Source organism: Euprymna scolopes, chromosome 24, assembly GCF_053919585.1.
Source record: "Euprymna scolopes isolate OS-2025 chromosome 24, ASM5391958v1, whole genome shotgun sequence".
In the NCBI taxonomy this organism is placed as follows: Eukaryota; Metazoa; Mollusca; class Cephalopoda; order Sepiida; family Sepiolidae; genus Euprymna; species Euprymna scolopes.
The window spans coordinates 77,443,023-77,456,666 of NC_136505.1; the positions used below are offsets into that span (position 1 = coordinate 77,443,023).

Here is a 13,644-nt window from a genome sequence, read left to right on the forward strand (position 1 = left end):
GATTGAACCTGCAATCTTAAGATAACAATGCTGTGTTTGGAGGTGTGTATGTAGGGTGGGGGTGACCCTGTTTAAGTATAAAAAAAACACAATGTTAAAAAAATTGGAAAAACCAAACCAAAACAGAACAACGGACAAAAAAAGGGGGGGGGGAAATGAATGGCGAAAAGCAGAAAAAATGGCATAAATAATCCTTTTTCAACCTGCAATCTTAAAATAACAACTGATGACCGCCTGTTTGCAGGTGGAGGTGTAGGGCGGGTAAACTAAGGAATAAGCGAAGTAATAACCCTGTTTAAAAAAACGTTGCCTGGGTGTTTGGAGGTGTAAAAGAGAAAAAAAAAAGTTTAGGTAGGAAGGTAGGCTCCAACCTGGAGCCTTGAGGCTAAGGCGGAAAAAAAGTCTGATACGTTACCTCTATGCCAAAAAGATATACAACTGAGGACGGATAAAATTAAACCTTTAAAAACACTTGCAGGTGGTTTAAACTAACGTCAACGTTTTCTAGGTCAAACATGACGTTATTGTCGTAGTAGCAGGAGGAGAAGAAAATGAAGGAACAATTTTTTTGCCACCCCCTCCTTGTAGAAAAGGGTCCAGTTTAGGGTGAAAGAATTAATGTTTTTGGCCAATATTTTTATATTTGTCGTCCAAGATGTCAAGCTTCAAAATGATATGGAACTCGTGAAAATCCGTGGCCTCTGTCGAAAGTTTTTGCGAGTCATACAAACACACACACACACAAATACACATTTTCACTTAAAAGTTAATGTTAAAACTTGACAGATATTATTTTTTTTATGCATTTATTTCCGTGATAAAAATTAGTTGGTTTGATAGATAATTTCATTGTAATGAGTTTTAAGTGACCCCTTTTGTGATTTCTCTTCTGTTGTATTATACTGTTTGTGAAAAATTATCTAAATAAATAATAATGAAAAAATGAAATTATTAATTAAAAGTACAATTGCATATCTTATTATTTTATAAATGAAACAGATAAGATATTTAAATGGAAAAGACGTTATCTATATATTTTTTCATATTGTTTTTTAACATAAAAAGGTGAAGAAACGATTATTATTTATTTAGATATCCTCAGTTTAAAAACAAACAGGCTTGTTTTACATATTCAAAATATGGTCTCTATAATGAGTTAAAAATAAAAAATTAATTATACAAAATACTGTTAGAAACCCACCCAATAAATGTCACAAGGACATTTATTCGTTGAGTTTCTGACAATATTTTGTATATTTTTTAGTCATTATCGAGATTTCAAAGACATGATACCACGTGGCTATTTCTTGCGCTTGTGTAATGTTTGACACTACTTACTTTTTGAAATAAACATTTTACATTCAATAAAAACACTAAAAACTTATCCAATAAGGTATCTAGCCTTTGGTAACATTTATTTGGGTACTTATGCACTTATGGTACCGTGCTATTTTTAAAAAACAGTATTTTCAAGTTTCATGATATCATTTTTTATTAAATTGTTAGATTAAAGTACAGAATAGTTAAAACACCTTCCTTCATGTTAAGAATAGGTTTCTAAATAATGTTATTATTTCAGCATGGTAACATAAGTGCACAAGTATCTTAATTTTTATTTTATTTTATTTTTTTTGACCACTAAAAAATACAATTCTACCTTAAGTACAAGTAAGAAGTTATAAATACCATGATAACAACCATATATACTAAAACCATTCAAAAACAACAAAACAGTTTGAGCTTGGTATAGTAAAACCAAAGCAGAGTTTTCTATTTTTAAGAGAATACAAAAGAAACTCGTGTGTGTAGCCAGCTCAGTGCTGGTCAGCGCAAGTACGTAGTGAGCAGTTTTCTCGTTGAGCGGATTTGAATTTCTATAAAAGATAACATATTAAAGAAAGTTCCGCACAACTAATAATTATCAAATATTATACATGAAAATAATTCTGAAACTATTATCTATATGAAAATGGATAATATGCGGATTTATCTTATCAATTTTGAAATATTCTTTGTCAACTTTGCTCGGTTGTAACTTTGTTGCCTGTGGTTGTAAAAATATGAATCAAAGTCCAGTAGAGATGGACTTTTACATTTATATAGCCTGTAAAATTTCAGCCATATCCTATCAAATTTAACCCCGCGCATATGTATTCAAACGTAACGTATGAAATGTAAACATTGAAAAAACTGTTTCCCTTTTTGCTGTCGTCATTTTTTTTACCATTGTTTCATTTTTAGCATAAAAATATTGAACGCAAAAAAAGAACAATAAATTAACATCATTGGAATGCTTATTCTATTCTCTTTTCATCAATGTGCTACTTTTAAAAATCGACCCTCAAATAAAAAAGATATGACTTGTTGAAGCACATTAGGTGTGAAATTTTAAGCAGTGATGGAGTTATCTCCCCTTGGCCGACCCCTACTCGTCTGCAAAATAGGCAAGATGGCTGGATACAATCGCTCTCATTCATATTTGCTTTTTCTTTGTAAAAAAAAAACAAAAAAAAACAAAACTCTACTTGATCAAATTAAGTGAAATTTTTTGAGAACTTAATTCTATAACAGGTACGTACAATATATATATATAATTTTTTTTTTCTTTAATATTTTCATTTTTTAATGTCTGATTATTAAACTAAACAAGTACGTATATCCCTTACTAATACTGTAATTATATATATATATATATATACTAGCAGTTCAGCCCGGCTTTGCTCAAGCCCTATGCACTGTTCATAACTTGCCCTATGTGTGAATACACTTTATGTAAGATTTCAAATGTTTAGATCAAAATTTGTCTGAGTAATTTCATAGAGACCGCAGAGGTCAATTTTTTAAAACTTTCATCCAAATTTTGACCCCTTAACTGTTATTATTTTGGTCCCAAATCAAAATACAAAGTTTTACCCATGTCCAAGTTACCTACATCTAAAATTTCAAGTCTTTAGACCCAAAATTGGCAGAGGAATTTGGTAGAATCTGCAACTTTGACCTTTTGGCAGCCAAATTTTCGCCCAAAAACTGATTAAAATGTTTGAATACCCGTCATGTACAAATTACTAATGTTTAGACCCAAAATAGGCTGAGTAGCTTGCTAGACACCACAAAGGTCAAATCTTCGACCCAAACCGATTAAAAAGCTTGCACTATCTCTGAATACCCTTAATGTAAAATTTAAAATGTTTAGACCAGAAATTGGCTGAGTAATTTAGTAGAGACTGCAGAGGTCAAATTTTTAACTTTGACCCCTTAAGATTTATTTTTGAGGCTCAAATCAAATTAAAAAGTTTGATACATGTCCAAGTAACCAACATTTAAAATTTCAAGTATTTAGACCCAAAATTAGTGGAGGAGTTTGGTAGAGTTTTTCAGAGGTCAATTAATTGAACTTTGACCCCTTGACAGCCAAATTTCTGGCTGAAAACCGATTAAAAAGATTTTTCCAAATCTCAATACTCCTTATGTTAAATCTCGAGTTTCTAGACCGAAAATTGACACTTATTTGGTAGGGAAATGTACACAGGCACACAGACAGACATTTTCACAACCACCACCAAACCGAAAGTTACGTAGGTTTTAATTAAGGCTAGACAATCAAAACGAGAGGATGACTTTCGAAAATATCGGCGAAAAAAGTGACCCTCCCCCCTGTAGAAAAGTGCCCAGTTGAAGGTGAAGATATTAATGTTTTTAGCCAATTTTTCGATATTTGTCGTCTGAAAGGTCGAACTTCAAAACGATACTCACCTCTGTCAAAAGTTTTAGGCAGACATGCAAACATACATACATTTGGTAACTCAAATTTATGACAAAAATTGATTAAAAAGCTTGCCCTATCTCTGAATACCCTTTATGTAAAATTTCAAATGTTTAGACCAGAAATTGTCTGAGTAATTTGGTGGAGACAGAAGCGGTCAAATTTTTTTTAACTTTAATCCCTATTATGACCCTTAAGATTTATTGTTTTGGGCTCAAATCAAGTTATTAAGTCAGATCCATGTCCAAGGAACCTATATCTAAAATTTCAAGTGTTTATACCCAAAATTAGTGGAGGAGTTTGGTAGAGTTCTCAAAGGTCAAATTGTTGAATTTTAACCCCCTTAACAGCCAAATTTCTGGCTGAAAACCAATTACAAATATTTTCCCAAAGCTCCATACCCTGTATATCAAATTTCGAGTCTGTAGACTGAAAATTGACAGTTATTGTGTAGGGAAATGTACACAGACAGACAGACGAACGCTTTCACTTTTATAGATATATGCTTAATTTTTGTTGGCTTATTTATCAATATTATTTTTGTGTACCTATTTTCTGTTCCTTTTCAAAGTATTCATCCTGATCCCCAAGATAAAATGTTTACCATCAGCCAAGTCAATGCGTTCATGGAAGAAATAGAAAGATTTTTCTATAATGCATTCAAGTTAAGACTCGGGGTAAGTTGTATGTTTCATTCAGTGTATGTGGAAGAAATCCGACTTGATTCAAAGAAAATAAATTTATTAGTGATGAAAAGCATAATTCAAGAAAATCTATTTATCTTCAATTACCTTAAATCTGGTATTTGGCTCATGGGATGTCGGACCCCTGTAGTGTCTGATTTATGTAATGTAAGTGCTCTGGATGTCAAGTATATGCCCTGTCTAACATCTAGATGTCAAGCATTATTACATAATTGGTAGTGTGACTCTCCCATTTTCTAATCAAAGCAGCACACATATTCCTGCTATGAAGTCTATTATTTAACACCAAAAGAAATGCTCATGATTTTAGAAAGATAATACTTCTGTTTTTGAAAAATAAATTGAAAAAATTAATTCATAATTGGTAGTGTGAATCTGGCTATATTGGATGAATGTTACAATAATTGAACGAATTAATCAACATGTCATTCATGTTCAACTCCAAAGTTAATTAATATTTACTCAGGAATCCATGGTAATTGCTACCTGGATGGTTACCTTGAAATCTATTTAGATATTTTACATTTTCTGTCAAATGTTGATAGAATGTGTTCTTTTAATGACTTTTTTTGAACGGACACATTTACATTTATGTCTATCTATAGTTGTAATTTTTTTAATGTACTGATGTGTTGCTGTTTATAAAGGTCCAAATGCATCTCAAGCCTAAGAATTAATTATTAATTATATTTTAACATTATTTGACAAATATTATTAATTAGTTATTTTATTCTAATAACGCTTGATTAGTTATTTTATTCTAATAACACTTGATTAGTTATTTTATTCTAATAATGCTTGATAAGTTATTTTATTCTAATAAAGCTTTATTAGTTATTTTATTCTAATAAAGCTTTATTAGTTATTTTATTCTAATAAAGCTTGATTAGTTATTTTATTCTAATAAAGCTTGATTAGTTATTTTATTCTAATAAAGCTTGATTAGTGATTTTATTCTAATAAAGCTTGATTAGTTATTTTATTCTAATAAAGCTTGATTAGTTATTTTATTCTAATAAAGCTTGATTAGTGATTTTATTCTAATAAAGCTTGATTAGTGATTTTATTCTAATAAAGCTTGATTAGTGATTTTATTCTAATAAAGCTTGATTAGTTATTTTATTCTAATAAAGCTTGATTAGTTATTTTATTCTAATAAAGCTTGATTAGTGATTTTATTCTAATAAAGCTTGATTAGTGATTTTATTCTAATAAAGCTTGATTAGTTATTTTATTCTAATAAAGCTTGATTAGTTATTTTATTCTAATAAAGCTTTATTAGTTATTTTATTCTAATAAAGCTTTATTAGTTATTTTATTCTAATAAAGCTTTATTAGTTATTTTATTCTAATAAAGCTTTATTAGTTATTTTATTCTAATAAAGCTTGATTAGTTATTTTATTCTAATAAAGCTTGATTAGTTATTTTATTCTAATAAAGCTTGATTAGTTATTTTATTCTAATAAAGCTTGATTAGTTATTTTATTCTAATAAAGCTTCATTAGTTATTTTAATCTAATAAAGCTTCATTAGTTATTTTATTCTAATAAAGCTTTATTATTTTATTCTAATAAAGCTTGATTAGTTATTTTATTCTAATAAAGCTTGATTAGTGATTTTATTCTAATAAAGCTTGATTAGTGATTTTATTCTAATAAAGCTTTATTAGTGATTTTATTCTAATAAAGCTTTATTAGTTATTTTATTCTAATAAAGCTTTATTAGTTATTTTATTCTAATAAAGCTTCATTAGTGATTTTATTCTAATAAAGCTTTATTAGTGATTTTATTCTAATAAAGCTTTATTAGTGATTTTATTCTAATAAAGCTTTATTAGTGATTTTATTCTAATAAAGCTTGATTAGTTATTTTATTCTAATAAAGCTTGATTAGTTATTTTATTCTAATAAAGCTTGATTAGTTATTTTATTCTAATAAAGCTTGATTAGTTATTTTATTCTAATAAAGCTTGATTAGTTATTTTATTCTAATAAAGCTTGATTAGTTATTTTATTCTAATAACACTTGATTAGTTATTTTATTCTAATAAAGCTTGATTAGTTATTTTATTCTAATAAAGCTTGATTAGTCATTTTATTCTAATAAAGCTTGATTAGTCATTTTATTCTAATAAAGCTTGATTAGTCATTTTATTCTAATAAAGCTTGATAAGTTATTTTATTCTAATAAAGCTTGATTAGTTATTTTATTCTAATAAAGCTTGATGGATTATTTTATTCTAATAAAGCTTGATTAGTCATTTTATTCTAATAAAGCTTGATAAGTTATTTTATTCTAATAAAGCTTGATGAGTTATTTTATTCTAATAAAGCTTGATGGATTATTTTATTCTAATAAAGCTTGATTAGTCATTTTATTCTAATAAAGCTTGATAAGTTATTTTATTCTAATAAAGCTTGATTAGTCATTTTATTCTAATAAAGCTTGATTAGTCATTTTATTCTAATAAAGCTTGATTAGTTATTTTATTCTAATAAAGCTTGATTAGTTATTTTATTCTAATAAAGCTTGATTAGTTATTTTATTCTAATAAAGCTTGATTAGTCATTTTATTCTAATAAAGCTTGATTAGTTATTTTATTCTAATAAAGCTTGATTAGTTATTTTATTCTAATAAAGCTTGATTAGTTATTTTATTCTAATAAAGCTTGATTAGTTATTTTATTCTAATAAAGCTTGATTAGTTATTTTATTCTAATAAAGCTTGATTAGTTATTTTATTCTAATAAAGCTTGATTAGTTATTTTATTCTAATAAAGCTTGATTAGTTATTTTATTCTAATAAAGCTTGATTAGTTATTTTATTCTAATAAAGCTTGATTAGTTATTTTATTCTAATAAAGCTTGATTAGTTATTTTATTCTAATAAAGCTTGATTAGTCATTTTATTCTAATAAAGCTTGATTAGTCATTTTATTCTAATAAAGCTTGATTAGTCATTTTATTCTAATAAAGCTTGATTAGTCATTTTATTCTAATAAAGCTTGATTAGTGATTTTATTCTAATAAAGCTTGATTAGTGATTTTATTCTAATAAAGCTTGATTAGTCATTTTATTCTAATAAAGCTTGATTAGTCATTTTATTCTAATAAAGCTTGATTAGTTATTTTATTCTAATAAAGCTTGATTAGTTATTTTATTCTAATAAAGCTTGATTAGTCATTTTATTCTAATAAAGCTTGATTAGTCATTTTATTCTAATAAAGCTTGATTAGTTATTTTATTCTAATAAAGCTTGATTAGTTATTTTATTCTAATAAAGCTTGATTAGTTATTTTATTCTAATAAAGCTTGATTAGTTATTTTATTCTAATAAAGCTTGATTAGTTATTTTATTCTAATAAAGCTTGATTAGTTATTTTATTCTAATAAAGCTTGATTAGTTATTTTATTCTAATAAAGCTTGATTAGTTATTTTATTCTAATAAAGCTTGATTAGTTATTTTATTCTAATAAAGCTTGATTAGTGATTTTATTCTAATAAAGCTTGATTAGTGATTTTATTCTAATAAAGCTTGATTAGTGATTTTATTCTAATAAAGCTTTATTAGTTATTTTATTTTAATAAAGCTTGATGGATTATTTTATTCTAATAAAGCTTGATGGATTATTTTATTCTAATAAAGCTTGATTAGTTATTTTATTCTAATAAAGCTTGATTAGTTATTTTATTCTAATAAAGCTTGATTAGTTATTTTATTCTAATAAAGCTTTATTAGTTATTTTATTCTAATAAAGCTTTATTAGTTATTTTATTCTAATAAAGCTTTATTAGTTATTTTATTCTAATAAAGCTTGATTAGTTATTTTATTCTAATAAAGCTTGATTAGTTATTTTATTCTAATAAAGCTTGATTAGTTATTTTATTCTAATAAAGCTTGATTAGTTATTTTATTCTAATAAAGCTTGATTAGTTATTTTATTCTAATAAAGCTTGATTAGTTATTTTATTCTAATAAAGCTTGATTAGTTATTTTATTCTAATAAAGCTTGATTTGTTATTTTATTCTAATAAAGCGTGATATGTTATTTTAATCTAATCACATGTGATTAGTTATTTTATTCTAATAAAGCTTGATTAGTCATTTTATTCTAATCATGCTTGATTAGGTATTTTATTTTAATAAAGCTTGATTAGTTATTTTATTTTAATAAAGCTTGATTAGTTATTTTATTTTAATAAAGCTTGATTAGTTATTTTATTTTAATAAAGCTTGATTAGTTATTTTATTCTAATAACGCTTGATTAGTTATTTTATTCTAATCATGCTGAATTAGGTAATGTCTGTATTTTTGAGATGAGGTGTTTTCATTTATTGAGATTGTTGGTCTAATTTACTCATCCTGGTTGTTATAGTGACAACGTTTCAGCCCTTTTGCTCTCCGGCCTTCATCAGGTATTTGTATCGAACTGGGGAACCGTTTGTTAGGAGTCTCGAACCCAACCCTTTATTATTATTACCTGGGTATCATGTTCGGATCCCAGTTAAGCAACTATGTCCCAGAGCCTTGTTGGAGTCTGAACACGGTACGCCCGTAATAATAATAAAGGGTTGGGTTTGAGACTCCTAACAAACGGTTCCCCAGTTTGATACAAAACACCTGATGAAGGCTGGAGGGCAAAACGGACGAAACGTTGTGACTATAACAACCATGATGAGGAAGTCAGTCCGACAATCTCAATAAATGCTTGATTAGTTATTTTATTCTAATAAAGCTGGATTAGTTATTTTATTCTAGCGACACTAATTGCTTTTTTTTGAAGATACTATAATTGCAATGTTTGACTTCAAATATTCCCTAAATTCCAACTTTGCCTTCATGAGATTTGAAAGATCTCGACTATTTTAAGCTGTTGATTATTCAGAGAATAAAAAATTTGACTTGTAGCATTTCTACAAAGTTCACTCTGATTTTAGAGATGACAAAAATGACTGAGTATTTTCAAGATTTGGTATCCCCATTTCTTAAAAAAAAGCCAATTAACAGTTTTCATAACAAGTAGATGTTGATGTTGTAGGAAATTTTATGCTTTTTATTTTTTTGTTTCATGGATGTTTTTATACAGATGTTACAACTGTCAAAAGTGATGACAACAATCGCCTCTGTTACGTCTAATGGAGTATTTAAGGTAAGCTTATTAAATGCTTATGTATGAATATATGTACATTACTGTTAATGATGTTAATTAAATTATTTTTACTGAGGAGTAAGCTGAATAATCCACAAGAATTGAACCAAAATAAATCTGAAGTGTTATCTAAAAAAATATTGAATTTAGAATATCTTAAGAGAGTTAATCTGACGGACCTGCAAAGTTTTCCTGTATACTACAACTTTTATTAAGAAATAACCTGAATTCCAGAATTTAAACAAATTAAGTGTTAATCTAAAAATATTGAATTTAGAACGCTTCAAGAATTGACTTTGTTGCAAGGACCATTGCAAAGATGTCAATGGCCAATTGTCCAGTGCATCAAAGAAAGAAAGTTAAAAAAAAAAAAAAAAAAAAAAAATGTGACGTGTGGTGTATATGAAACGGACAACATAGGTGTACAAATAAGAACGTTTTTATTTTATGAGAAATAAAATATCTCTGGGAAGAACTGATGGAGTATGTACAATTTTTAAGTGGAGGGAGTTTATGATAGTAATATGGCTAAGGGATTTTTTTTTTGTTGTCATTTGAACTTAGGGTTAGTGGTGTAGAGTTGAGGAATTTTAATTTTACAACATGGACTTTGAGTAAGGTAAGTAAATTATTTTTCTTTTACTAGCTTTTCAGTATCACCCCCCCCACATACATTCTCTGGTTAATAGCTTTAAAAAGCTAGAATGGCCCGAAAACAATAGATCATTTTACATTTCATATGTGTGGGGTTGAGTCGTGACAAGATTTGATAGGGACATGCCATGGCTCCCCATGTTAAGAAATTCATTTCAATTTCATAATTTTTACCATTGATCACTTGCATCCAAATATTTGAGTTTAAAAAAATGTTTTTATTGCTTTAGTTATAATCTACGATGGTGGTGATGCCTGGGAATCAAAATGCAAACAATGTGTGGAATATGAAATTTATTTGATTTCATATTTTTTAAAGCATAAAACCTTTTTTTGTTTTTAATTTAAAATGTTTTTCAAATATTTTTGTAGATTTATCAAAAATGCATGTGAATCAAGTTTTGTAATCATTAGAAAAGTGCTTGTAAAATCCTAACCATGAAACTGTTCAATATTCTTGTTACAGAGCTTTGTTGTAAATCAAATGTTTTTGCTAGTTATGGATTTCCATCAAAAATACACAACCAACATTTTTATTATTATTATAAAATCTCCTAATCTAAAAAATTATACCACCATTCGGATCCCATGTTGGGAGGGGACAGAGGGCTTGTTTGATTTTGACATAGGGTTTTGTTTTTAATTGCACCCTAGGATAGATAGCATTTATGAAATAAATTACTTGTGTACAGATACTTCATCTCGTTAAAAAAAAACAACATATCTTCAAATAGCACGCCATCAACAGGAAACCGTAAACAATACTTTCATCCTCCTTTGGTCTCTTCAGTATGATACACCTTAAGATGTAAGAGCTCAAAAGAAAATGAAACTTGAATTTAGGATTTTCTGTTGGGCTGCTTTATATTTAATTGTGAAAAATTAATTCTATAAATCTCTCTCATATTCAATCTTGAGCTATAATTATTTAAAAATGTTTTCTATTTCATTTCAGTTGCATTCCCAGGATTATATTGTTGATGTGCTACGATTACTTTGCAGTTTTTCAGCAGAGAAACTTGCTTTTATGTGGCAATTTTTCCCACATTCAGACAAACTATCCAACCAACCAACTGATAATGAACAGTGAATTACCCCCCCCCCATTTGATTTGAACAACACTCTCATTCTCACTGTTTTTTATTACTTTAATGTTTGTTTTTGGCATACATTCGTATACACACATGTATATAGTACCTAAAAAGAGTGTTTTTTATATGCCATGACATAAAAAAAAAAGCAAGTACTATATATTTGACTGAGAAAGCATTGAACAGTGTAGACAAGTGTAAATCAAAACTCTGAGCCAACCCGAAATCCAATGCTCACAAACATCAGTATGTGGATGTATTGTTGATCGTCAAACTTACTAAAGAATACAAATTGCAATGATCACTTCTTCATTAAAAAGATCATAACTTTATGGACTGTTATATTTAAACATGAACAACTATATATATATATATATAGATAGATAGATATACACTGGATTTTTCATACATGCAACTCTTCAGAATTTTAAAATTGAGTTTAAAAACAAAAGGTAAAAAAAAAAAAAATCAATACTAACATATAGGAAACATAGTGTCAAAAGGAACATGTGTTTTTAATAATTATTAAACACCATCTTCTAAACAGAGCTGAGAAAGAGTATGTGTAACTTACGAAATATCATGTAAAAAAAAATAAGTGTATTGTAAATTGAAGTAAGAAAAATGATTTAAATAAATAGTTAAGAGATTACAAAAATAAAACAGTTACTAATTAAAGATTTAGCTAGAAGAAAGATGTCTAATAACTATTAGGAAACCCACATTCCTTTGTGGGATTGTATTTTATATATTCCTATGTGAGTGCTGATTGTTTTTCTGTTTTGTGTTTTTTTGTGATCTTTCGGAACATGATTTTTGAACTTCAAAGAATCTTCTATATGAAAAATCCAGGATATATATATTTGATTGTTCATGTCTAGATGAAATGACCCTTAAAGTTTTTGGATTTTTTTTTAAAGTAATAAAGAAGAGATCATTGGAATTTAGCATCTTATATATATAGTGTGTTTTGCTGTATGCAAATACATGTATATGTACCTGCATATATAAGTATTTAAATGCATATCACACACACTACCTGCAACCTCTCTGGATTAAAAACAAATTGTTTTAATATCTTTCTGTTCTAATAAACAATAATGGAAGAAACAAAATAAAGAAAAGTTGAAAAAAAAATTAATTAAAATAAATTTTTTTTTAATTTTTTTTTTTTTTTTTTTAATGGAATGCCAAAACTTAGTTGTAAAGTAAAAAGAAAAAAAAAATGAAAAAAATGTATCCAATAAATTTGGGTGTAATTTTAAATTGAACATTTATAACAACTGCAGCATTTAATTTCATTGTGATAATAGACAAATCCAATGAAAATAAATGGTGAATTTTGTAGTGCATGCTATTTAAAGAATTATGGGGCTGGATAGAATATGTAATCAGTGAAATAGATTGGGATTTGTTTTGTTATTTTTATGTAAAGAATCCAGACTAAAAAGAAAAATCAAGCCTTTTTTACTTGCAGTTTCTTTCCTTTTAACAATTTCATTTGTTTTAATTTTGTATTGTTTTTAAGATCTAAAACATTAAAATGCACATATAGCTTCAAACTTTTCCAATTCATTCTTGAGTAGCACTGTCTTGCAGTATACCACCTTAACATGCATCACATAATGAACTGAAGACGTCATCTGACCAAATGAATGGATGCCAACGGATATTAACTACAGGAACTTAATTGAATAGTTTTTAAAGTCTGGCATTAATATCCAAACATGTACTGGTTGATATTTGTCTGTCCTCTTAAGACATTTTAAACAAACTCTTCTAAAGAACTTTAACACCCATTTAAATATAAAGATCTAAGTATTGGTGCAACTGTCATACGAATCTGCACGTTTGCATAAATTTCTTTTGCAAGAGTATGAGAAAATAGCCTTCAAAGAATTCTAACAATTTGCATCAGTATGCACTGCTTTCATTCATGTGGTTGATCCTCTTTCAGTTTAAGAGACAATGAATATGTCCTGTAAGGATGTTTTGCATGATCAGCCTATGTTTTGCAATCACCAAATGCACTACTCCTGCACTGGCATTGTTCGAGTCCAGTGCCAACAAGGGATAACAGGAAAAAATGCCGGGATGAACAAATAAAGAATGGTGTAAATTTGTTGCACAACCAAGGTTTGAGAGTCTAGTTCACCCTACTATTTAATTCATAGCTGAGGAGAGAATATATGGATTCTTACCGTTAATTATTTAACTCTAACCTGGTAGCAAACCATCTTTAATGCACAAAGCAGAGTTTTTCTTTTTTTTTTTTTC

General features: G+C 27.6%; 1 protein-coding gene across 4 annotated transcripts in view; it reads left to right on the plus strand.

Annotated features, from left to right (window-relative positions):
- Positions 1 to 12,518, plus strand: part of LOC145246782 (centromere protein L-like) — a 296,745-nt gene extending 284,227 nt beyond the window's left edge. For all 4 annotated transcript variants that reach the window (XM_080108575.1, XM_080108576.1, XM_080108577.1 and 1 more), the window contains 3 exons: positions 4,335 to 4,440; positions 9,560 to 9,622; positions 11,232 to 12,518. In XM_080108575.1, the coding sequence (XP_079964701.1) occupies positions 4,335 to 4,440; positions 9,560 to 9,622; positions 11,232 to 11,366 (304 nt within the window). In that variant the 3' untranslated portion in view covers positions 11,367 to 12,518. The remainder of the gene's footprint in view (positions 1 to 4,334; positions 4,441 to 9,559; positions 9,623 to 11,231) is intronic.
- Positions 12,519 to 13,644: the final 1,126 nt, after the last annotated feature.